This window comes from Clavelina lepadiformis, chromosome 4 (genome assembly GCF_947623445.1).
Source record: "Clavelina lepadiformis chromosome 4, kaClaLepa1.1, whole genome shotgun sequence".
Lineage (NCBI taxonomy): Eukaryota > Metazoa > Chordata > Ascidiacea > Aplousobranchia > Clavelinidae > Clavelina > Clavelina lepadiformis.
In genome coordinates, this window is record NC_135243.1 from 8783722 (window position 1) to 8805733 (window position 22012).

At 35.9% G+C, this 22012-nt stretch overlaps 5 protein-coding genes across 6 annotated transcripts; 3 read left to right on the forward strand and 2 right to left on the reverse strand.

Annotated features, from left to right (window-relative positions):
• The first annotated feature begins 174 nt into the window (after positions 1–174).
• LOC143451530 (bifunctional 3'-5' exonuclease/ATP-dependent helicase WRN-like) lies at positions 175–2738 on the forward strand. The gene is made up of 2 exons (XM_076952148.1): positions 175–2253; positions 2335–2738. Exons 1-2 carry the CDS (start codon positions 1890–1892, stop codon positions 2574–2576), a joined length of 606 nt encoding a protein of 201 aa, XP_076808263.1. The 5' UTR covers positions 175–1889; the 3' UTR covers positions 2577–2738.
• Positions 2695–5325, forward strand: LOC143451529 (uncharacterized). Its single transcript, XM_076952147.1, has one exon. The coding sequence runs from the start codon at positions 2820–2822 to the stop codon at positions 3732–3734; it is 915 nt and encodes a 304-aa protein (XP_076808262.1). The 5' UTR covers positions 2695–2819; the 3' UTR covers positions 3735–5325.
• Positions 5243–12126, forward strand: LOC143451528 (cullin-2-like). The gene is made up of 18 exons (XM_076952146.1): positions 5243–5486; positions 5670–5772; positions 6038–6078; positions 6286–6439; positions 6664–6840; positions 7046–7156; positions 7307–7469; positions 7777–7910; positions 8074–8241; positions 8377–8502; positions 9106–9333; positions 9430–9504; positions 9630–9734; positions 9971–10126; positions 10835–10987; positions 11392–11454; positions 11533–11651; positions 11812–12126. Exons 1-18 carry the CDS (start codon positions 5374–5376, stop codon positions 11822–11824), a joined length of 2202 nt encoding a protein of 733 aa, XP_076808261.1. The 5' UTR covers positions 5243–5373; the 3' UTR covers positions 11825–12126.
• Positions 12073–13225, reverse strand: LOC143451531 (uncharacterized). Its single transcript, XM_076952149.1, has 3 exons — positions 13087–13225; positions 12730–12870; positions 12073–12503 (listed from the first exon to the last, which is right to left on the reverse strand). Exons 1-3 carry the CDS (start codon positions 13136–13138, stop codon positions 12340–12342), a joined length of 357 nt encoding a protein of 118 aa, XP_076808264.1. The 5' UTR covers positions 13139–13225; the 3' UTR covers positions 12073–12339.
• A 1881-nt stretch (positions 13226–15106) lies between these two features.
• Positions 15107–19843, reverse strand: LOC143452883 (uncharacterized). Of its 2 annotated transcripts, none has more exons than XM_076954022.1 (3): positions 19682–19843; positions 16936–17017; positions 15107–15635 (listed from the first exon to the last, which is right to left on the reverse strand). In XM_076954022.1, the coding sequence occupies exons 1-3, from the start codon at positions 19773–19775 to the stop codon at positions 15527–15529; spliced, it is 285 nt and encodes a 94-aa protein (XP_076810137.1). In that variant the 5' UTR covers positions 19776–19843; the 3' UTR covers positions 15107–15526. The 2 variants fall into 2 exon arrangements, with proteins under 2 accessions (XP_076810137.1, XP_076810136.1); XM_076954021.1 differs by having other exon boundaries at positions 16891–17017.
• Positions 19844–22012: the final 2169 nt, after the last annotated feature.

Sequence of the window (22012 nt, forward strand, 5' to 3'; positions counted from 1 at the left end):
TTTCATCTTTTTAGCAGTTTCATCTTCACTTAGCTTAACGTTTTCAGCCCTTTCAATTTTCGCCATTTTTATCCCTTTTTCTTTTGTTTTAGCCGTTTCCAGCGTTTTCTAATCTTGGTTGTCGCCGGTTTAAGAAAATCATAGGGAAACACTTTTTATGATTTTAGTCTTTCAGCACAGGCTTACCATACGTCCCGTTTTAGCCGGGACAGTCCCGTTTTTTAAGGCTTTGTCCCGGCGTCCCGCTCAGTCAACAAAAAGTCCCGCTTTGGCATTTAGTTAGCCAGCGATACCCCACACTACACGAATATTAGCATTCTGTGATTGGTCTTTTTAGTCAACTTGCCGAAGAGCAATGCTCGATGCGTTTTCTTATTTCGTAATGTTAAATGTGAAAGTAATTGTTACGTCATTGTAGCTGGTAATTGATCCATAGTGAGTTGATTGTTAGCGCATTCGCTAGTTCAATAATAGTAGGCTAGAAGGAGGAAGTGATATTTTTGCAGTTAGGTTATTGAAAGAACTTATTTCGTACCGATAGTTGTTTGCATTTCCTTCTGCAAAAACAATTTGAATGTGAAAGCCCGTATCACCTGCAAAATTAACACTGACTTTTCTTGCTGTGATTTTTATGAGAAACTAAAGTCGAATATAGACTTCTGGAAGAAAGTATTGTCTACAGAAAAGTATGATCGGACGATTATGTAAATTTACTAATGCTTGAACATTGTTTTGTTTCCTAGTAAAATGCATTATTTTAGTTTTTCTTGGTGTCTTACTACTTTAGTTGTCCCTGACGATAGGAAGCCAAAATAGTTTCCTACTCCTAGTAAAATATGAACCACATTTATCTGATAAAGCTCGTTGTTCTGTAGCGTCTCGTTTTTCAATCACAAAAATATGGTATGCCTAATAATTCAGCATAGTATACTAAGACATACTATGCTTTCAGTCAGCCCTTTTAACCTTTTCAGGAATTCAGGCTTTTAGTGCTTTTAAGTGTTCTTCTATGGGCAGTACCGAATTACTGTACCATGATATTTTTTTCAGTACCTACGTTACGGGTACTACGTTATCCTAAGCCAAAAATATCGAATTACTTTTTTAGTGTTGGTCCCGGACCCGGTACTCCTGTCCCCGGTATCGGTGTGATTTTCAAGTGATTATTTCAAGGTTTTAAGAAGTATTAACCTATGTTTTTAAAAGTTTATTTTAATGAAACTTTCTCACCAACTTCAACTGTTCACTGTTCTCTTTTAATCTAGTCTACAAACGTCTATAAAAGCTGCAAGAAATGAGGCAACATACATGTGCATGATGTGTTGACGTACCAGTTGGATAACCTGTAGGTTGGTCCAAATTGGGATGAAAATTGCACTCGGAATAGCATAATACACATAAATGCTTCAGGTTTTCGAAGATGCAGAAATTTTTGACATTCACATTAACTTATAACAAACAAACAAGGCAAATTTATGTGTGAGGATACTAATTTGTTCAAGCTGCATATCTTATGAAGCTTTAGTTATGTGCGGCATGCGTTATTCTTCTCCTGTATGCTTACTTCTCACAAAACACTATGGTATATATATGACAGATCACTGCAAACCAAGTGTCCCATACTTGAAAGCTCAGCATGTGTACACAATTTATTTTTGCCATCCAAAATTGTGCATCCTGAAAATTTTCCTGCATGACACAATGCGATTCAATGAATTATTGCAGTTTAACTTTACTCAATGGTTAAACCGCAATATTTGTAATTTTTATGGCATTGTGTTAATGCTGACTGACCAAAACCAGGGATGGTAAATTTTAAAAAACATCCGTAAAGAAACATTTCTTGTAATTGGAATTTTTTTTTTAAGTGTACAGTAGAGAATTTAAAAATGGCTTCAAAGAGGATGCTTCCACCTTGGATGAATAGAGAGATACAATTTGGAACAGATTATAGTGAAGAGCAAGTATTGCCAGTCATGAAGTTACCACAATCTTGCAAGGTGATTTACTCACACAATGAAAAAGATTGTTCACTTTTGTGTGCTGAATTGTCAAAAAGTATGAAACTGCCCACCGTTGTAGGTTTTGACACAGAATGGAAACCATCATATACATCTGGCAGAGAGAATAAAATAGCAATAGTTCAATTATGCCCCTCACTTGATCGGTGTTATATATTCCAAGTGTCAAAAATGGGGTTTATCCCAAAACCTTTGCAAGATCTTGTGCAAAGTTCTCAGATAACTAAAGTCGGTATGTCTATTAGTTCTGATTTATGGAAATTGTATCGTGATTATGACATTGATCACAGGTTTACTTTGTCATCATCTTTAGACCTTGGTGAATTGGCTAAATCATTATCGATACTCAGTGATAAAAAGTGGGGCTTGCAATCTCTTACAAAGCGACTCTTTAATATGGACATTGATAAATCACAAAAAATTCGGACTGGCAATTGGGAAGACTTCCCACTCACCTGTGAACAGTTGAACTATGCTGCACTCGATGCTTATGCCAGCCTATTCATTTATGAGCATTTGCAAAAATTGAAAAAGACCATGGAGCAAAAACCTTAGCTATATTCCTATAGACTAGAGAATTTTTTCTGTTTTGTTGCTAGTCATGTTTACAGTGGTACGTTTCATTATTTTTATACGTGGTTTGTTACTTTACCGCATTTCATGCCAATATTGATATCAAATTCTCACTTTTACAACTTTACTTTTTGTGTTTTAAAGGTTTATTGGCATAGTATGAAAATGTAGCGTAGCAATGCAACAGAGTTAATTTTAAACTTTAATGCAAGTTAATTTAGAAAAATGCTATTGAAATGTTGCTCTCTTGGTTTCAGCCAGCGTGTTGGAGCTTTGGAGAAAATATATTTGTCACCAAACTGTCTGTTCAGTACCGTGGTTGGTACACATGCACCAGTCCACAAAGAAACTATACTTAGCAAAGTATCGCTTTTGGATAGAACAAAAAAGGTGCAGGTCAACGGTTCTTCCTACATCAATGCTGCTGACTTGCTGCGCTCTTGTAAAGTGGTTTATTCTCAAGATTTGGAGACTTGTGCTCAGTTTTGTGAGAGCATACTTGCTAATATCAAGGCACCTACTGTTGTTGGCTTTGACTTGGAATGGAAACCGCAACCTTTGGAAGGAGGGAAAAACGCATCCAAGAATAAAGTAGCTGTTGTACAAATTTGCTCTTCATTTGACCATTCGTATGTTTTTCATTTGGCAGCGATGAGCTATATGCCAAGACAACTGCGAAACTTATTGGAAAACGAAAACGTCATTAAAACCGGAATAAGCATCAAAACGGACTTGATCAAACTCCAGCATGACTTTAACGTACAATTTGAAAAAACTCACCATTCATATCTTGAGCTTGCCTTTCTTGCAAAAATTCTTGCGGTGAACCCTGAAAAGAGAGGTGATTTTGGATTAAATTCACTTTTCCAGCACTTGTTTCAAAAGAGATTACAGAAACCGCGTTCTGTTAAATTAAGCAATTGGGAATCGGTTCCTCTTAGCACCTCACAGATAAACTATGCTGCTGGAGATGCTTTTGTTAGTTTCTTGATGTATTGTTGTTTAAAAGATGTCTATGATTTCAATTTACACGATGTCCTATTTGAACAAACACTTCACAATCAAAGAAAGAAAAAATTTCTTAAGCAAATTGGAGAACTAAGCAAAAATGCATTTGGAAGCACTTTTAACAGATGGTAAATTTAATTAGTTTGGAAAAGAATGCTTTCAACTACAGAAGAAAGTTAACCATAAAACATTATGTTGTATGTTTCTGTCCATTATAATGAGAATATTGACAAATAATGATTTATGATTGTGATCATTTAATCATAACACTTTACTTGATTAAGAATAGTAACTGCCTTGTTTGATGAATTGCAGCTTTTCTTGAAGGATTTTTGTGATTTTTAACTTGCCATACTTTTGCAATAAACAGTTATGGCATGCATGTTGCATATTTAAAATATCAATCGAAAACCGAATCTTTGTCCAATTTAAGTGACCATTCAGTTACATAATTTTCCTTTTCTTTTGATCGTGGAAACTGGAAAATTTTTAATCTTCTTAACCTCAACCGGTTCTCAAGTTTAAGTGACTTAAATGCATGTATCATACATGTTGTATTTTTATTACCTGAAGTCGCTGGTCATCTTCTTTAGCTAAAGATAATAATTTCAATATAGTATCATATATATCAGGGGTGTGCAACCCGCGGGCCAAATGCGGCCCGCAAAGGAAAAATATGCGGCCCGCGGAGAAGTGACAATTTTGAACGGTGTGCGGCCCGCGAAACGAGTTTTAATTTAGTTTAGTCTGCTATGTGCAATCAATTCCAATCCCCTTGCAGTGCTGAATCAAACCTTGGCTGAATGTTTGTGACGCAACAATACCCTAACCGTTAGGGTATTGTTGCGTCACAGACAGACGATTAGGGCCTAACGGCTAGCTTGTGCAAAGCAAGAACGCAATTCACAAAGATGTCAATTGCTGGGCAGTTAGCATTTCAAGGAAAATGTAGACGCTGTTAAATAAGTAAGAAAGGGCAATTGAAGGTTAAGCAATTAGTAAATGATCTGAGAGATACAGTAGCTAAAGTATGTAACAGTCTTAACTAGCACCTTGAAATGACTTCATTCATAGCTTCAAAAATGGCACTTTTTGGCTCGACGTATTTGTGCGAACAATTTTTTTTCCAAAATGGGCTTCATGAAATCCCCCTATCGATCGGTTTTGACAGACGAACACTTGGAAAATGGACTTCGAATTGCTAGCACTTCCTTTGAAGCAAATTTGGAAAAAGTCGTCGGGAAAATGAGCCAGTTGCAAATTTCTCACTGAATTCGTTTAAAGCGGGTGTGACAATAAATTTAAATTGCAGTTTTCTTTAGAAATTCCTGCGTCTTAACTTATATTTCTGCAAGGAGATAACCCCTAATAAAGTCACAAGACCAATAACGAAAGAAACTGTTATTGATTTTGTGCTTTTAACTACGTGTATGTTAATTAAAGGTGTGGCCCGCGGTTTCAACCAGTTGTTGGGATCTGGCCCTCTTGTACAAAAGATTGCACACCCCTGATATATATCCTTCTTTACTAAAGTCAAACTGCCTATTTCATAACTTACTTTGCATTTGGTTTTCGTATTCCATTCTTGTTTCATAAAAAGCTGCACATTTCAATGTCACTGTGATGTCAGACGTTCATGATTTGCTGGATTGAGTTTTACTGTTTTCTTTTGTAAAGCACATTGCCACTAGTGTGTAAACAATGTAAACTATTGTTTTCTCAGGTGTACTTTATTTATCAAATAATATTTTGAACATTTAAATAGCTATTAATGTCTCATCGAAGAGTAAATTTCCCAGAAACCTGGTCAAGACTTTCAGAAACAATATATCGAGTTATATCATCCTTGCCACTGGAGCGTCATGTTTGGAACGAACGCTTTTTGTATCCTTTTTCAACTATTTTTATCTATATACTGGAAAATGGTGTGAATATTCATAACTTTTTTTGTTTTCTGTTAAGTAAACTCTGGTAACTAAACTATATTCAAGTGAGTTTGTACATTGTTGCTAAAGTGTTTAATAAACGAAGAGAATTGTTTTTTGTTTCTTTAACGTGATTTTATAGAGATGTCTACTCCATCTGCATGGCTTATCCTGAGACTAGCAGTCAAGAGTTATATGAAGCCACTCACAAGCTGCTGAAGGAACATGTCACAAAATTGCGTTCTGTATGCTATATATTGTCGTACAGTGTTTACCAAACCAAATGTTGATATGCATCAAACATGATTAAGTGTATTGATGATAAAATTACAAAGTTAGAAAGCTAGTGGTGCTGTTTTTTTATTTAATTGTTTACTTTTTTTGCATAAAAAACTATTTGGATATACTAGTATTTTATGTATTGCCATAAAGGTGTATTCATACTTCTAATGTTTTATTATTATTGTTATTGTGCATTATTTTCTTGAAATGTTTGTTATTTGGTTTCAGGAAGTTGCTGAATCTTCAAACCTACTTAGTATATACTCAAAGTAAGTATCATTGGGAAGCCATAGACACAAATATATTATATATATATGCATTCATTATAGCAAAGGCTTGTATGTTTGCAATAGATCTATGTTATCACAAAAACATTGTACATTATGAAACCTTTTGCATACAACTGTCTGAAATTGTAAAGATTTTAAAAAGTTTTCAATTCACTATTAAGCGCAGTATCCAATCCATTATTGCAGACACTGGTTGACGTACAGTCAAGGAGCAAAATATCTAGATTTTTTGTATCATCATTTTAATGCTCATTACATCAAGCGATCATATCTAAATGATGCAGATATTGAATACGGATTTGCTTCTGACGCCCCTGTTCAAATGTTACGAATTGGAGAGGTTTGTAGCAAATTTGACGGTATCGCCATTTGTGTTAATATTAATAACACTTTTGTTTGAAGTCAGAAGTTGACATTGTGAATAGGCTTTCCTTGTTTGCTCTATCCTAATGTTTTGATACATACCGGTGGCGGTGTGTCAAGCTTCGGCATTATTTTTGAATAGCCCAGCACTATAGTCTATTAAGTAACTCTAATTGTTTCTGTTAACTTTTATTCCTTAAGCTTGCTCTTCAAACATGGAAAGAGATGATGATTGAACCGCTTGCAGAGTGCTTGGTTGACCAACTTTTGACTGAGATTTTAAATCACCGGAATGGTGCTATTGTTGATGATTATAATACACGCACAGTTGTTCACTCTCTGGTGTTTGCTGAAGAATACAAGAAGAATTATCTTGAGGTAGTGATGCGTCAGTATTCAGTATTTCATGAAAGTGATTTGGTATTCAAAGTATATATTTTAGAGCTTCATGTCCAATACTGTATGTAAGTAAATTGTTATTAGGTTTGTTGCTTGTTTTATTTATTTAACACTTATCCAAAATTTTCATTGTTTTGTTTTCTCAGTTTTATTCTTTAGTTGCTTTAATTACTTTTTCTTTTAGTTTTATGAAAACCTATTCGAAAAGCGATTTCTACGAGAGACAGGCAATTATTATAGAGCTAAGGCCAATGACCTTCTTGTTGATTCTACATGTTCTGATTATATGAAACAGGTACAAACAAATAATTTGTTATTTTGTTTTGTGTAAAATATGTACAAAACATGTATTTAACTTCTAAAGATTATTATTTTGATATTTAGCTATTAATATATTGTATATTCACAATATTTTTAGTGAATTTTCTTACTCAAACTACTGCAGGTTTTGTTACTTTTGACTGAAGAAGAATCCCGAAATCGCAAATTTCTCTATAAGAGTTCTTACAAGAAGGCAACAGCGGAATGTCAGCGGTGTGTTATTTTTGATCACGTACAATTTTTGCAGGCAGGATGTCGTCAAATGATTCGTCATGATGCGCAAGAAGGTACCTTTTTGTTGCTTACTTGTCAATTGTTATTAAAATCAAATTTTGTTTTTGACAACTGTATTTTGAATGCCTAGACCTACTTATGTGTTACCAAAATTGACTAATTATATATTACATAAAATTAACGTGATGCCTTTTGTTTACTTGCATACTGGAGTCATTGTATATAAGCTGCCATTATAAAAGCAACCTGCTACATCTTTGGGTGTAGAACAGGGAACAGTGCAAAGTGTGACGCAAATATCCAAACATAGTAGTTCTAGTTGTTGCGCTGTTCTCTCATTACTTTTTTTGCTTTCTTTAGATCTACTTCACATGTACATGCTCCTCAAAACCTCCACCGATGGTCTGCGTCACATGGTTTATGAACTGGAAGCCCACATCAAAGAAACTGGTTTGGAACTTATTAAAGGCATTGGTGACGGAAATGTCAGTCAGGTATGCAGGCGAAATATTAATAATAAAAACAGTTCATTAATCATACCAATTATATAATTGATTAGTTCATTTATGATAGTTACTATCTGTTAATTGGTATTGTGATCTAATCCAAATGATCATTACTTTAGAGATTTTTGAATGATGATATAACAATTTTCAGATTCCCATTCAGTTCGTGGACACAATATTAGTACTTCATAAGCACTTTCATGATCTTATCATGAAGTTATTTCACGGCGACAAGCATTTTCTTGCTGCTTTAGACAGAGGTTGCACTTCTGTTGTTAACCACCACGAACCCAACAAATCTTGTCGTGCACCAGAGTTGGTGAGATAAAGCGTATTCATTGATATATTTATTATGAATAATGAAAGTGATGGAAAAGTTTAACAGTTACACATGAAATACATGGAATGTTACCACATAATTCTAGTAGTCAGTATAACAGGATTGCAAATTCAGGTGTGCAGGTTTTGTGACACCATCTTGAAAAAATGTTCAAAAGGGATGACTGACGATGCTGACGAGAAATTAAAGTCTTGCATCACTGTCTTTCGATATATTGACGACAAAGACGTGTTTCAAAAGGTAAATTTCATTTGTTTCACGATGTAAACATTAATAAGAACCATTGTAGATTTGTGAAGTCGTATGAATTATAGGCTAGTATTTTTTTGGGAAGTTTGACTTTGGCGGCCGCTCGGAAGTTTTAAGAGACTGCAGTTATGTTTTCTAAGTATGTGAAATTCCCATAGCTGCTGAAACGAGTTACGAATTATTAACAGTGCAGATTTTACAATACGCCTTTCAGCGGTGTAAAATTTGCCGCCGGACATTGGTTAAACCCAAAGACAACTCACCAATTACGTATTTTTAGTCAGCAGCTTCCAAGTTTACCAAAAACTGATACTTTTCTAACTAAAATATTTTCCTTTAAAATCAGCAAATCCCTTCAAATAAATTAGTTTGAAACACGTTTTCCCAAAAAATTCGAAATGCCCAAATTCAAGTACTAGTGAGCATATCCTAGACTTCCCTAGGATTCATAGGATGATACAATGTGTACTCACTCCACAAATTATATACTAACAAACATACAATCTAGCAAAAAAGCTTACTGTTTAGAGTTTAAAAATATTAGTAGGAGTTTTGACGGGTGACAAAAAATTACTTTGCAATATTTATTTCTAGTTTTACAGTCGACAACTTGCAAAACGTCTCATACACAACAACTGTGTGATGGACATGGAGGAATTAATGATTAATCGCTTCAAGGATGTTTGTGGTTACGATTTTACATCAAAGCTGCACTCAATGTACCTTGACATTCGAATGAGTGCAGAAAACACCAAGAAATTTCATGAAAGCTTGCAAGCGGGAGATTCTCTAAACACAACGATGAATGCCAACATTTTGCAGGTAAATTTTTTTGATGAGCAGTTTTTAATCACATTTTCTGCATTTCTTTGCCCTTTCTGTTTGCTGAAATCATATTTTCCTCACTCTATGCAATAGGCCGGAGCCTGGCCGCTTAATGCCGCGCAAGTGGAATGTATGTTACCAGAAGTTCTGCTGCAATGCGTCCAAAGCGTAAGTTTTTCTTAACTGATGAAGTGATGATACATTAAAGAATTCATGTAAAAATCCCCATACCAGATTTTAAATAGTATTGTGCTTTGTCATGTAACCTTTAGTTTGTTGACATTTCATTTCAGTTTGAACTGTTTTATAACAAGCAGTATAATGGCAGAAATCTTACGTGGCTCCATCACCTTTCTCAGGCGGAAGTTCGTATGCAAACTAACATTAAACCGTACATTGTAAGTTTGTATTCTTTGCACCCATATTATTAATATCGGTATTAGTTACAGTTAACTGATTTAAGAATTTTGATATTGGCATCAATAGTTCAGTGTTGATAAAATTTAACCTTATCCAAGAACTTTTGGCATTGGTTTGGTATTACATGTAGTGGTATTGGTAACAACATTTAGCTGACCTAATGTATAATTTCTTAACTAGATGCAGTAGTTTTATTGATTTGTATATTTGTCAGATTTCCATGTCAACATACCAACTTGCAATAGTCTTGTTGTTTAACGAAGCCTCAGAACTGACTGAAAAGGAAATGACAGTGAGCACACACTTACAAGACAGAGATCTGGAGAGAAACCTAAGCCCATTGCTTGATGCAAAGATTTTATTGAAAAAGGTATTTTATGCGCTTAGTTTTTCTTTACTGGTATATATTGTTGCAAAACAACTAACAACACATGGTGTCACGACTTACCTATTTTTTGCTTTTAAGCGATTGTATATTGAAGGGATTTACCGCTTCCCCCAACTTTTTCACAGGGGAGTCGTGATCCCCACTAGGTGTTACGCACAGCCCTTTTATTGCTTTCAGCAAAGTGTTAGTATTAAAGTTTTTTAAGCTGTAGAGATTCCGCACAAAAGTTCTATGTTCTGCCAAAATTCTCAATCCTCGCACGTCTAGCTGCAAAACTTGTTTTCTTTGTATTGAACAAACGAACGAACGAGATTAAAAATACAAATGCAATTGAAATGTTGGTGGCACCAAAAATCTTGAGTTTTCAACACTCTGCACTGTTTGTGGTGTTGTGACGGTAAAAGTACGTTGAATTGATGCAATGGCATTTAGGGCATAGCATAGACTACTGACGGGATTCGACAGTTTATTATTACGCAATCCAGTGCCACGTCGCGAAATGATGTTGTTTTGCAAATAGTAGAAAGTATACGCTAATACGAAAAGCAAAACGTCATTAAAATAAATTGAGTAAGTTTAGACTAATTTTTATAGCACTTCAGAAAAGTTTCATTGCCTATACTTTTCTAAAGACCTTACTCCCATACTAGCCCCATGTAGAGATTAGTTTTATCCCAGTCTATCCAATAGGACGAAGTCCAACCCATTTACGTTGTAAACGAAGCGATGACGAACAAACGAACAAGATTTAAAGTGGTGGTGGCTCAAACGCAGCGTGAACAAGTGACCGAAGTCCAGCAAACACATCATTCAGTTGAAGAAGACAGAAAACTTTACCTACAGGTTTGTGAAGTTTCTTGCTTAATTATGGATGAAGGCGGGCAAACACTGGAAGAGCAAACGTGCAAAACATTCGACGTAATCGACCCGTTAAAATTGCACCGAGCGGTAAAGCATTAAACTAATACTGGCATTATTACACTTTGTCATTTATAGTGATTTAAATCTTATGTACGTATGTTTTAATCTTACTGTGGTTATTTTCTAAAATTATTTGTAGTTAATATGGGTTATTTTTCAAAGTAATGTCGGACTCAGGAGATGTGTTTGAGTTTATGTTAATTTTTTCATTTTTTATTCTCTGAGCCATCGTAAATGACTTTGCGGAACTCTTATTTACTAAAGAGCTTGATCGGAAATTATGGCCATTGTTGTGAGATTTACGTACGATTCTTTTATCTCTTCAGGCCGCTATTGTACGTATTATGAAAGCAAGAAAAACGATTCACCATAACCAGCTCATAGAAGAAGTAAGATTTAGAAATTTCCCACAACTTCTTCCTCGGACATCGGGCTAACAACCGTTTTTCCGACTTGTATGTTAACAGGTCATAACGAGATCTAGGACCCGATTCACACCTAGTATTAGCGCCATCAAACGTTCGATAGAATCCCTCATCGAAAAAAGCTATTTGGAAAGAGCAGCCGATTCTTCTGACACTTACAGGTACAGTATTTCTCGGCCAGCCTGTCGATTTGCAAGAATTTTTTCTTTATCCTGACTCATTGACTCTTTCACTGGTTATACCGTAGTTAAAATTCATTGAGAAAAAATCGTCCTAAAATCAAAGCAAAGTTATTCAAATTAATTTTTTAAATTATTACAGGTACCTCGCATGATTTTTGCTCGGCCACTCGTCATGCCTTTCTACCTTCGACATCTATCTACTCGTACTACGCCCCAGCTTATGGTGATGGCTCTTTGGGAGCCTGAGAATTTTCATGGTTGGGAAAATCTTCGTCCACACGAAGTTCAGTAGAACTTGTGCTTCATAAGTTTTATCTTTGACTAACGACGTCTGCAGTTACTTGCCGATTTAATTTTTAGTATTTGTAAAAGATCTCAGCGTTTTCTGATAAGGACCATGCACTGGAATGGTAATATAATTATTTTACGACTAAATAAAAATTTACAAACCCTCGTTTCAAGAATTACAGCGTCGAAAAGGTTCTAATGATTTAAATAGATCTAAGACATGTGCAAAAGGGTATGTTCGAAGCGTACAGTGACAAGTTTGCTAAAGTGCTGAAAAAGTAGTTATAACTTATTCAAATTATTGACAGGGTTCGCAGTCTTTCTAAATTAAACTCCATATTTGCAACTACTAGAATGAGTCAGCAGCCTTTCGTGGGTGCTAAATGTCTTGCTTATGTTTGGTTGGCTTGTTGCATCCTTCTTGATTACAGCATTGAATTTGGCATTGGCTGGTCTTCTGATCCAGGTTTTCATACACAGCTGCACAGAAGAACTTGCACGTGTTGTGGTCGGCGCATATACCTTGCTTGAATTTCACCGTGTCTGTAAGAGCATTTGCATTATTATTAAATGGTGGTTTAAAGCTATCGGAATATTGCTTGCTATAGGCCTACAATCCTCTATTCACAACCCATAACAAGCTTAAGCAAAAATAATAATTACTCAATGTCCGAAAATAGCTTACTAAATTACCAAAGTTTGGATTTGACATAACTTTTTCACAAAATATACTACAACCTTCCTTTAACAATGCGGTATACCAAGTTACCTGCATCTGTTAGCTCGCTTGTCCACGAAATAGTGGCGCACTGTGTCGTATTGTTGGGGCATTCAGTTTTGGAAAGGTCAGCGTCTTCCGGTATTCCATCATACGAATTCGCAGAGTACTGGTAACAATCCAATGCGCTTGCTGTGCCACAACAAAACTAATTGAAATTCTTTCTGTTATTGTTTTATTCGGGCTGCTTTATGCGGATAATTGCTACATTTTTGTTTAAAATAATTGAATATATTTATGAACTTCAAATTGCTGTTATGTCACAGTAAATATTACAGTAATTACAATTATTTTACGGTACCGATATACCGTAAATGTATTGCGTGAAAGTTGTGTCCAGACACTTACCCTGCAGAGATAGAAAAGTCAGTAGAGTAAATCCAATACAAGCCGACCACATTATCACAGGTTGTTTTCAAATGCAGTTATTATCTGAAAACCTACCATAAGAATTGCTTTAATAAATTAAGATCAACATTCTTTTCTTACTTTAGTTTAAACCTTTTTAAGCAGAAAGCGGCTACGACAATATTTTTTCAGAAATATTGAAATACACCAACAGCAAACAGCAACGATAAATACTACCGTGATTTAATAATCGCCAGACGCCGCTGCTGACGTGTTTTATGTTTTATTTAATGTCACTTGTGTCATTTCGAAATAAGTAGTTATAGCTGCTATGTGTTTTCTAGGCGTGTAGCCTACACGTTAAGCTTCTTTCGTCGTTCAAAACTATAGCTCGCCGGAACATCAAATAAAGTCTCAGACGAAACGCCCTTTCCTTTAAACAAACCATAATAATGTCCTTGTTATCACGCAATGTTCAAATTCGAGCTCGACAAAACTGTTGATATGGTTTTCAGACAAGCAATAACGAATTTTGAAAAACCTATACCCTTTCTAGTAGCAGCACGCAGAAACTATCCTTACCGAAGTAAAATTCAAGACAACTAGGATCCTACTTGTTTTGTTCGTTACCAATGCTCTAGCTGGATGTCTTTTACAACACTTCATATTCCGGAATTTTGTCTAACAAACGCTATTTGTTTGTGGGTTCTTTGAGAGGATTTTACTCCAGTAATGTAGGCCTAATAATGCAGTACTTTAACTTCTTAAACATGTTAACTTCCCGAATTTGGCAGACCACTGAACTTCAATGATCAAGTAGCTTTTTCGTTGATGCTTCACGTACCAGTATCCTATGACGTTACTTTTCATGTAAATCAACTTATACGATGTCTCTAATTTTTGTTGTAGCTAAATCATAACCGAAAAGATTGCACAAATGCTAACCAAGCTAAGTACATGCCACGTAAGCTATAATAAATTGAATCAATAACTGGCCAACAAACTTTTATCTACTAGGATTAATTAAATTATCTAACCAGTTGCATGATGTCAAACAGCAAAATGGCGCACAATCGGAATTATTGCGTCGGCGCACATTTTTGTCTTTTTTCAATCTGTTATTGACTAAGTGGGTAGTACAGCAAATAGAATATAGGCGTTGACGTTGAATGAGTTTGTTTGTGTTGGCAGTTTAAACCTGGTATAGAGACTATTGAAAAGCTTGCGTACATGAACTGGTTGCCACCTAAGCGACAGTTTAGTAACAAGATCTGTATTGGGTCAAAAATATTGGTTGGCTTTGAACACGATTGTATTATTTCCCTGTCTAGAGGTTATTTACTTCAATTGAGATTTTTACTGTTGAATCTGTCAGTTTCTCTTGAAACTTTCCTGTTTATAGGCAATGTTCCCTCTAATTTTTCACGAGTCTGAGCAAACACACTAACTCCCTGAGTGGTCCCTTGGACCACTGTGAGCAACATCAGACTAGCCACGTGCGCACTGTGGCCATTATTATGCGTTTATTTTATTTTCAATTCAGGTTGGATTTTTTTCTTGTGTGCAGCACAGTTTTTCTGTGCGCGGAGACCGTGTCAGCAGTGCGCATTTGCGCACGCGCGCAGCTTAGAGGGAACATTGTTTATAGGGTATTTTTAATTAAAACTATGACCTATGTATGGTTCACGGCAAATGCCGTGATCCGTTCAAAAGTTGACCCAGGCCGGTGTTCTCATCGGCTTAACTGCCTCTAACGTTAACTTTAACGGCTTTGCCGTTTGAAATTAATCTCTAATTTGTAACGCACAATCTTAAACTAACTAACCTTATTTCGCACTTCTGACTAAATGCTTTCTGCTTCAGGGAAACGGCTTCCCTCGGTACACGAGTGCGCAATGTTATCGTTCACCGAGCGTGTGGTATTGGCCAGCAGACAAGGTCTGTGGCCTATTTTCATTCAATTCAAATGTTTTCTTGCACCAAATAACACCGGTCATTGGTCTAGTATAGAACACACGGACAAAGTTTAAATATATTTTAATAAAAACATTATGAACAAGGCAAAAAGTTTCCGGTTCTATGAAAGTCTTGTACGCAAGTTAGAAGTCTTGCGGCAACAATATACTTTGTGGTTGTAGAAGCTCACAAGTTTGCATGAAATAATGGAAATGTTGTTTTTTAAGGTAAGTCATGAAAAATAAAGAAGCTTCCCAAACTATAAGGCAGAGAAGACGCAGATCCATTTTACTTAAAAGAATTGCAAATCGAGAATTTTCCAACAACTGACACTTCAATGTTTATAAACCGTTTTGGCTTCTTGATTCGTCTTAAATGTTGCTTGATTTCATGTTTCTTAACTTCGTGACAAACATAGTCGAAGCTCACCGCCTTTCTTGACCATGGACTGTAAACAGGTATCATGCTGCTTGCAGAATCACAATCAAATATCAATCAGCAGAACACAATCCATTCTGTTGCTATGCGGATCCTTTTGCTGCTTGCCGCTAGATGACGCTGTGGAAACGGATAAACCACCCTTTTGGTGAAGTCTGGAACACAATGAGACACGATTAATAAAATAATCTGCATTGAGCTCGTTATGGAGATTGCGGCAAAGGAAAAGTGATACCAAAATAGTTTTCTGCGCCGGTTTCGACGAGTTTTCAAAAGTCATTTTTAATACTGCCGCTGGTGTAACTTAAACGTGTTAAGATTAGGTAAAAGGATAGTTATCTGTAACAATTATATGTTGATGAATTTGGAGAGATATAAATTTTAGATCTACCACATGAGACTAAAATTTAACCCCAAGCAAACATTGTTATGGAAAATTTTGTACTTGGAAATTTTTTGGGATTATGACGTAACGACTGTGTTAAACGTAATTGACGTGTTCGTTAAAATCAGCCTGTTTACAATGTGATATATTGAAATGGACATAACCGAGTCGAAACACTGATTGTTAAATAATCGTAAAAGTGTAAACTAGATTTTTATTCTTATGAATTACTATAATTATCGTTACTCGTTCAGTAATTAGACATATAACACGATATACTTATTGGATAATAACTCAACCGAGACGGCGCCTTAATTTTTTAATGCACTTTATGCAAATATATTTTTACCCTGATATACTAAGTTCACCTAAACAGAAGTTCATCGTTCTTGAGGTCAATACATGGAACATAACCAAGATAGGATCAAAACATATAGTGTTGGCATATAGTTCCAAGTGTATACCAATTTAATGACTCAAAGTTTGTTCTATATTATTCAATTTCTGCAGCATCACGTTTTATTTCTGAGGCATTTGATCTGATTTCTGTGTTTGCCTAATTGAAATTTTGGTTTCCCGAAATTGCTCATTTAAATGTTCAGGATTTAAACTTAAATAATGAAGCATTACAGTACTTTCCGTAGGGAGTTACGCGATATGTGAGTGACCTTTCCTAATTACTTGGCTGGTCAGTCGGTCATTCGTCTTTTCGGTCGATTTAAGGGTCACTTGTTTTAAGTAAAACGTCTGAAAAAATGCAGCCAAGAAGAATACGCGAAAACGCATTTAACGCTTTTCCTTAACAACTTGTCACGTTCATCTGATTGACCGTTCATAATTAATTATAAGCGCTTATGTCAATGTGAAAGATTTGCCGTGTGATGAAGGAACATTATTTAGAAACGTTTACTTGAAAGGTTTATCACGATTCTTATCCAAAACCCAGGCAAAATTATCGCATTACTTTAACACAAATTATAGGCTAGTTTTGAGCTTTATTTTACGGTGCATTAAACTAAACTTACTTGAGTATACTGTTTTTTAGATGAATTATCGCATCGCTGGAGTACCTTGGTATGCAGTATCTCGTGCACAAAAGCCACACGACGTATGCAGTTCCGATAACAGAGAGAATTCCAATCGCGTACAAAACTGTAATCAACAATTTAATCGTCATTAGGGCGTTACAGCTTTAGTTAAGTATGCCATACGCTAACGAGTGTAAGTTGTGTAACTCCGTCAGTTTAAAAAAACACATACCTGTATACCTAAAACTATGGCAAAATACCATTTGAAAAAATGAAATAAACACAATCAAATTAAAATTGCAAACAAACGTCATACCAATGACGCATGTACGCACTTGTATTTCTAAGTGTCAAGACACACGATTATGAACGTGCGATGTGACTAACGTTACTTACACTAAACGACAAACAGAAATCAGCTTTCAATCATGAATTTTTGGTTAAATTTGTTATTGTACAAGGCGTGGCACCTTTTCGGAATTGCGTCAATTTGAACTTAAATATTTTGATAGGTGATGAAGTATTGAATTATTAGCTATAAATGGGATTCGGAACGAAAGAACTTAACCTTTTTGTTTAGGTTTTACACTCTTGTTCGTTCCTGAGAGTTTGTGTTGGTATGGTATATGCTGCCAGTTGATCAGAAATTAAAACTGATGCAAACGCAATCTGTCATTCGTTGTAAGAAAGATCTGTAAGACGCCCTGAAGGTTTAACCTTATTCGTGTTTACAATAACGTGAAGAGACCAAAGCACTTTTTTAATTAATCTTGCTTAACTTTTCTGTCAAGTCTAAAGAATTTTACAAAATGGCCGATTATAAAGATAAGAAATGGCGCTAAAATATACATTCGATCTTAAAATTCGACCTATTTCAGTTGTTTTAAACTCGAGCACTTATCGCAGATAAAGAATTATTTACTTGTAGGAAATATATGTCGCAAATATAAACGAAAAACCGACAAAAAATGTTTGCGACCACTTTACGCAAACAAATTAAAGAGATTTGTTCTGGCATGCTGTTGTCCAACGCAACTCGTTTCCGGACTTTTCGACTCAATAAAAAACGATCTAATACTGTGACAGCCAACCAAATTCTTCGCTCGCTTTAAAACAAAACATGCCGCCAACGCGGATATTTGTCAAAGTGTAAGTTTGAATGATTTTGATGATCACCTTACTCAAGCACTTCAAGTCAAGACGATTTCATAGGATTTGTAAAAAAAATCGGATTCAGTTTGTTGCTGTAATTGCTTATACATGCATAAGAAAAAAGTTGACGATTTTGAACAAAATCGCTCTATTTCCTGATTTTTGAAACAGAAGCCCACCCACAACGTGGTAACAGAAAATTGCAAAGGGGCAAAGGATTTTGTTTTATCTAGGATTTTGTTTCACCAGCTGTCGGTAAATCTTGAGATTTACGAAAAAAGCTTGTTTCGCTGCATACTGTGATAATTTTGATTTTCTTTCTTATTTTATATGTTAAAATGCTTTAATTTCCCTTTTAAACTATAGGAACGAACTTCATAATTTTGTCGAAAACTTAGGACGGATTCCAAAGCCTAATATAAGGGGATTTCCAGCAGTCTACTCAACTGTGCTGAGAAAATTTAAACACAGTAGTAATTTTCAACTGTGCCTCATAATCCTATACGCGTTAACTGAAGTGGTCGTGTGGGAATATTTGAGTCAAACAGAAACGTCTTTCATATCACCGGGTTCCGTATTCTTACACTGTATACATTTCTATGAAACCCAGCGCACATCATGCTACGGACCCGTCTGAACTTCTTTAACTCTCGTAAACAAGGAAACTGTTCTCGCAAATGACCAGGTTGTTTTGATTTAACTGGACATTGAAGAGTGATATTATGTAAACAATAATTTCCACGGTTATATTTTTCACTGTTTTCGATATATCGTCTCAAATTAAAAATTTTGGTTTCGCAAAATGTACCTAACGTTTTCAAGAAAAAGTGATCAAAGCAAAAACTGAGCAAGATATACATATAGCGTTCAAATACTTTTCATTATAACGCTTGATAGAACCAGTGCGCAGAAAAAAACATTTGTCACAGTGGATTTTCTACACTTCTATGGGTTGGCCAGTTCGAAAATACTTAATGTTTTGGACTGGCGGTCATTCTCTGATACTTGCAGTCTCTTTTAATAAAGTATAACATTGTAAAGTACAGTAGGAGTTGTTGTTTATGCAATAATTTCTCGGTAATGGAAAATAATATGGGCAAGCAAACAGATCGTACATCGATATCTCACCATTCGTAATTTACGCTCACGCTTAAGCTTGGCTTCGTAATTTAACATTATTGACGTTGTCGTTGACGACGACGTAGCTTTTGATTTGAGTTATAAACACGTGCCTTCCAAGTAACCGGAAAATGCTATGGCCAGTCGTTGTAGCCGGATATATGAATGAAGGAAAATTGCTACAGTTGTTCATAGCCACAGATAACGAGGTAACCTGAAGCCCGAATCTGGCACTTAAAAGAAAATATTTCCCGTCTAATCAATAGTTTTACCCCGTCATCTGTTCGTGAAGGTCTAATGAGAACAAACTGACCGTATAGGGCATAGGCAAACGCAACAACCAACCGTGGGCAAATCTAAATTCACTTTTAAAATCAAATATCAACGGCACCGTGAGTTATGCTAAAACGCACCTGTTAGTGGACCGAAAAGTTAAGTATAGTTTACTAAACCTATTTTTTTCCGCAGTGAGATACAAACACGTATACGAGACAATATACTGTAATTGGCTACTTACGCATTGCTCCCGTGGGAAGGGTTGACACGTAATCATCAACACCTTGGCTGGCGTTGTTATTTATGTTCCCTTCTGCAGATCTTATACTTTCCATTTCATACAGATTTGCAATTTTCCGGTCTGTTTACAATTACAAGCCTAGCTGTAAAGCATAATGTAATGTTACTGTATCCAGTTTGTCGCTGCATATCACGGTTAAAACAAAAAATCACAATGTACAGCATCTCAATATCAGCTACAGACAGTCCACGGTATCAATATCGTACATGTTATGTTAACGCACGGCCTATATCGTTAAGACTGTGATTACGATCAAATTGCTACGACCTTTATAACCGGAGCAAATGATTAGTTTCCAATACTTTCATCTGCCCACGCCTGTGCACGCTTATCACTGAAATGCAGCTCATTTACGGTACAACTTCTGTGTCAGTCGCAATTGTCTGCGGCACAAACCGAAGTTGCGGTCGGCAGACAATTGTTAGATGTTTTCGCTCTTCCAGCGTTTTTCTCTACCCAAGTCACAGCGACCATGTGATCAATACACGTTTGCTGGGCTGTTGTAAATATTTCCTGTCCTTGCGTATAAATCAACCCGCTTATGTTAGGCAGTCGAGCGTGTTTAATGCCCTAAACGGAACTTGCATCGATGCGCCTGCAGTTACAATCTTAAATAATATTAAACTAGTTCTAACGAATTTTAAAGCATTTCACAGTTTGTTCATGTGACTATGAGTTTGGAATAGAAGCAGTGAACAAACAGCTCACACTTATATCTGAATCTTGTCTGCTAAACGATCGCAATCTGCCCAGCGTATGTCTCAGTTTTGCTGTTGTTGTGGCGCAGTCTATAAACACAAACAAAGCGCTTGCAGAGAAAAGCAAAACAAGCTTGCGGAACTGATTAACGTACGCGTCGCTGTTTTTGCAATTCGTTTCTCGATTCCTGTTTACTACGGTATCAGGAAGGTTTGCCACAATGAAAGCAATGCAACCGCCAATACCAGGAATACAAAGGATACTGTTATTAAGGGTAAAAAACTGTAGGCTGCTCTGTTGACAAAAGACCCCTTGCTAGCTTTCCTGCCGAGGGCGATGCAAAAGCCGCACGCGAGTGCGAAAAGTTCTGATTCATTTGACGTCTACATTAAGAAGGCGTTATATTCCAGTGGTAGCACTCGACTGAACTGGTTGAAAGTTGCTTGTATGGATACATGGCTAATACTGTCTAATATCGATGCCGCATATTGACAACATGCGAAGCGTTCAAAACCGCCTATCCTATTTTGTAACAATTTTTCGTCGATCTTTTTGAGTTGTTTAACCATTCATACCGACTTTATTTAAACTGTTTAATTTTTGCTCAGTAACTATACTGTACCAACTGCGTTTGACCGAGATTCGCCAATTACATTTGATCCATTTCTGTGATACGTGGTCGACCTCTTTTGTTTAATATGTAAACTCCCCAACCATAAGACATAAAACACTTAATCTCTTGCAAAAAACACCCATGTTTACATAAAATATTAAAAGGTTGTAAGCATACTAAAAACACAAAAACTGTATTGAATAGGTAAACAATGCAATACAGCAGGAAATCTATTGATGCTTTCAAACGGATAACGGAAACGCAAAACCTAAATTTTCTAAAAAAAACGCAGTCACTTAAGCTGTCACATATCGTGACTCAGTTGAGTACTTGTCGCGGTTTAATGAAACTTTGAATTCAAAATCGAATAAGTGTTTTGACTTTGTCATTTTGGCATCAAAAATCGTTTTTGGTTGTTTGTTTGTAGAAGCTTCCCAAGTTTTCTTATGCCAGTGAGCCAATCACCTCATGAAGTGGCAACAATGTAGCCTGCTTGACTGACGACTAAACCGCAAACTACCCAACAAGTTACTAAAAATATAGGTAAATCATTTAAACTGCGTTGTTCCAGCTGTTTAATTTATTTCCGTAGCCCTGGAATGCCGCCTTCAAGATTTAGAAACTCCTATTCATTAAATTGGTTTTGCATTTTAACTGCAGTAATGAAAAGATATGGCTGATATTGTCAGACAATTCAATGTCTACAATGTACGTCATTAACTTGAAAGATGGGGCTAGATCACATGCGTTTTGCAAAACAATGTTCTGTACACAATATCAGCAAATATTGCATTTGATTGATTTCAATAATGTCCCACCAGTTTGTTTCACTTTCTTTTCATTGATTGCATCAAGCAGAACTTACAGCGTACTTACCAGATCGAACAAGATAACCTTTTGCTGACTATTACAATGAAAACTTGTTTCATAATGATGATACTGACATGATAAATCGTTCA

What these genes read in the sequence shown, in the direction of transcription:
- LOC143452883 (XM_076954021.1), bottom strand. Translation starts at nt 19,775, where the DNA reads ATGGAAAGTATAAGATCTGCAGAAGGGAACATAAATAACAACGCCAGC. An exon ending in CCTTCCCACGGGAGCAATGC is followed by an intron (nt 17,018 to 19,681) that starts GTAAGTAGCCAA and finishes TGTTGATTACAG; the next exon opens with TTTTGTACGCGATTGGAATT. An exon ending in CTAAAAAACAGTATACTCAA is followed by an intron (nt 15,636 to 16,890) that starts GTAAGTTTAGTT and finishes ATTGTGTTCCAG; the next exon opens with ACTTCACCAAAAGGGTGGTT.
- LOC143451528 (XM_076952146.1), top strand. Translation starts at nt 5,374, where the DNA reads ATGTCTCATCGAAGAGTAAATTTCCCAGAAACCTGGTCAAGACTTTCA. An exon ending in ACAAAGACGTGTTTCAAAAG is followed by an intron (nt 8,503 to 9,105) that starts GTAAATTTCATT and finishes ATTTATTTCTAG; the next exon opens with TTTTACAGTCGACAACTTGC. An exon ending in TGCTGCAATGCGTCCAAAGC is followed by an intron (nt 9,505 to 9,629) that starts GTAAGTTTTTCT and finishes ATTTCATTTCAG; the next exon opens with TTTGAACTGTTTTATAACAA.
- LOC143451529 (XM_076952147.1), top strand. Translation starts at nt 2,820, where the DNA reads ATGCTATTGAAATGTTGCTCTCTTGGTTTCAGCCAGCGTGTTGGAGCT.
- LOC143451530 (XM_076952148.1), top strand. Translation starts at nt 1,890, where the DNA reads ATGGCTTCAAAGAGGATGCTTCCACCTTGGATGAATAGAGAGATACAA. An exon ending in TTCTCAGATAACTAAAGTCG is followed by an intron (nt 2,254 to 2,334) that starts GTATGTCTATTA and finishes CATCATCTTTAG; the next exon opens with ACCTTGGTGAATTGGCTAAA.
- LOC143451531 (XM_076952149.1), bottom strand. Translation starts at nt 13,138, where the DNA reads ATGTGGTCGGCTTGTATTGGATTTACTCTACTGACTTTTCTATCTCTG. An exon ending in GACTTTTCTATCTCTGCAGG is followed by an intron (nt 12,871 to 13,086) that starts GTAAGTGTCTGG and finishes GTTGTGGCACAG; the next exon opens with CAAGCGCATTGGATTGTTAC. An exon ending in AAGCGAGCTAACAGATGCAG is followed by an intron (nt 12,504 to 12,729) that starts GTAACTTGGTAT and finishes ATGCTCTTACAG; the next exon opens with ACACGGTGAAATTCAAGCAA.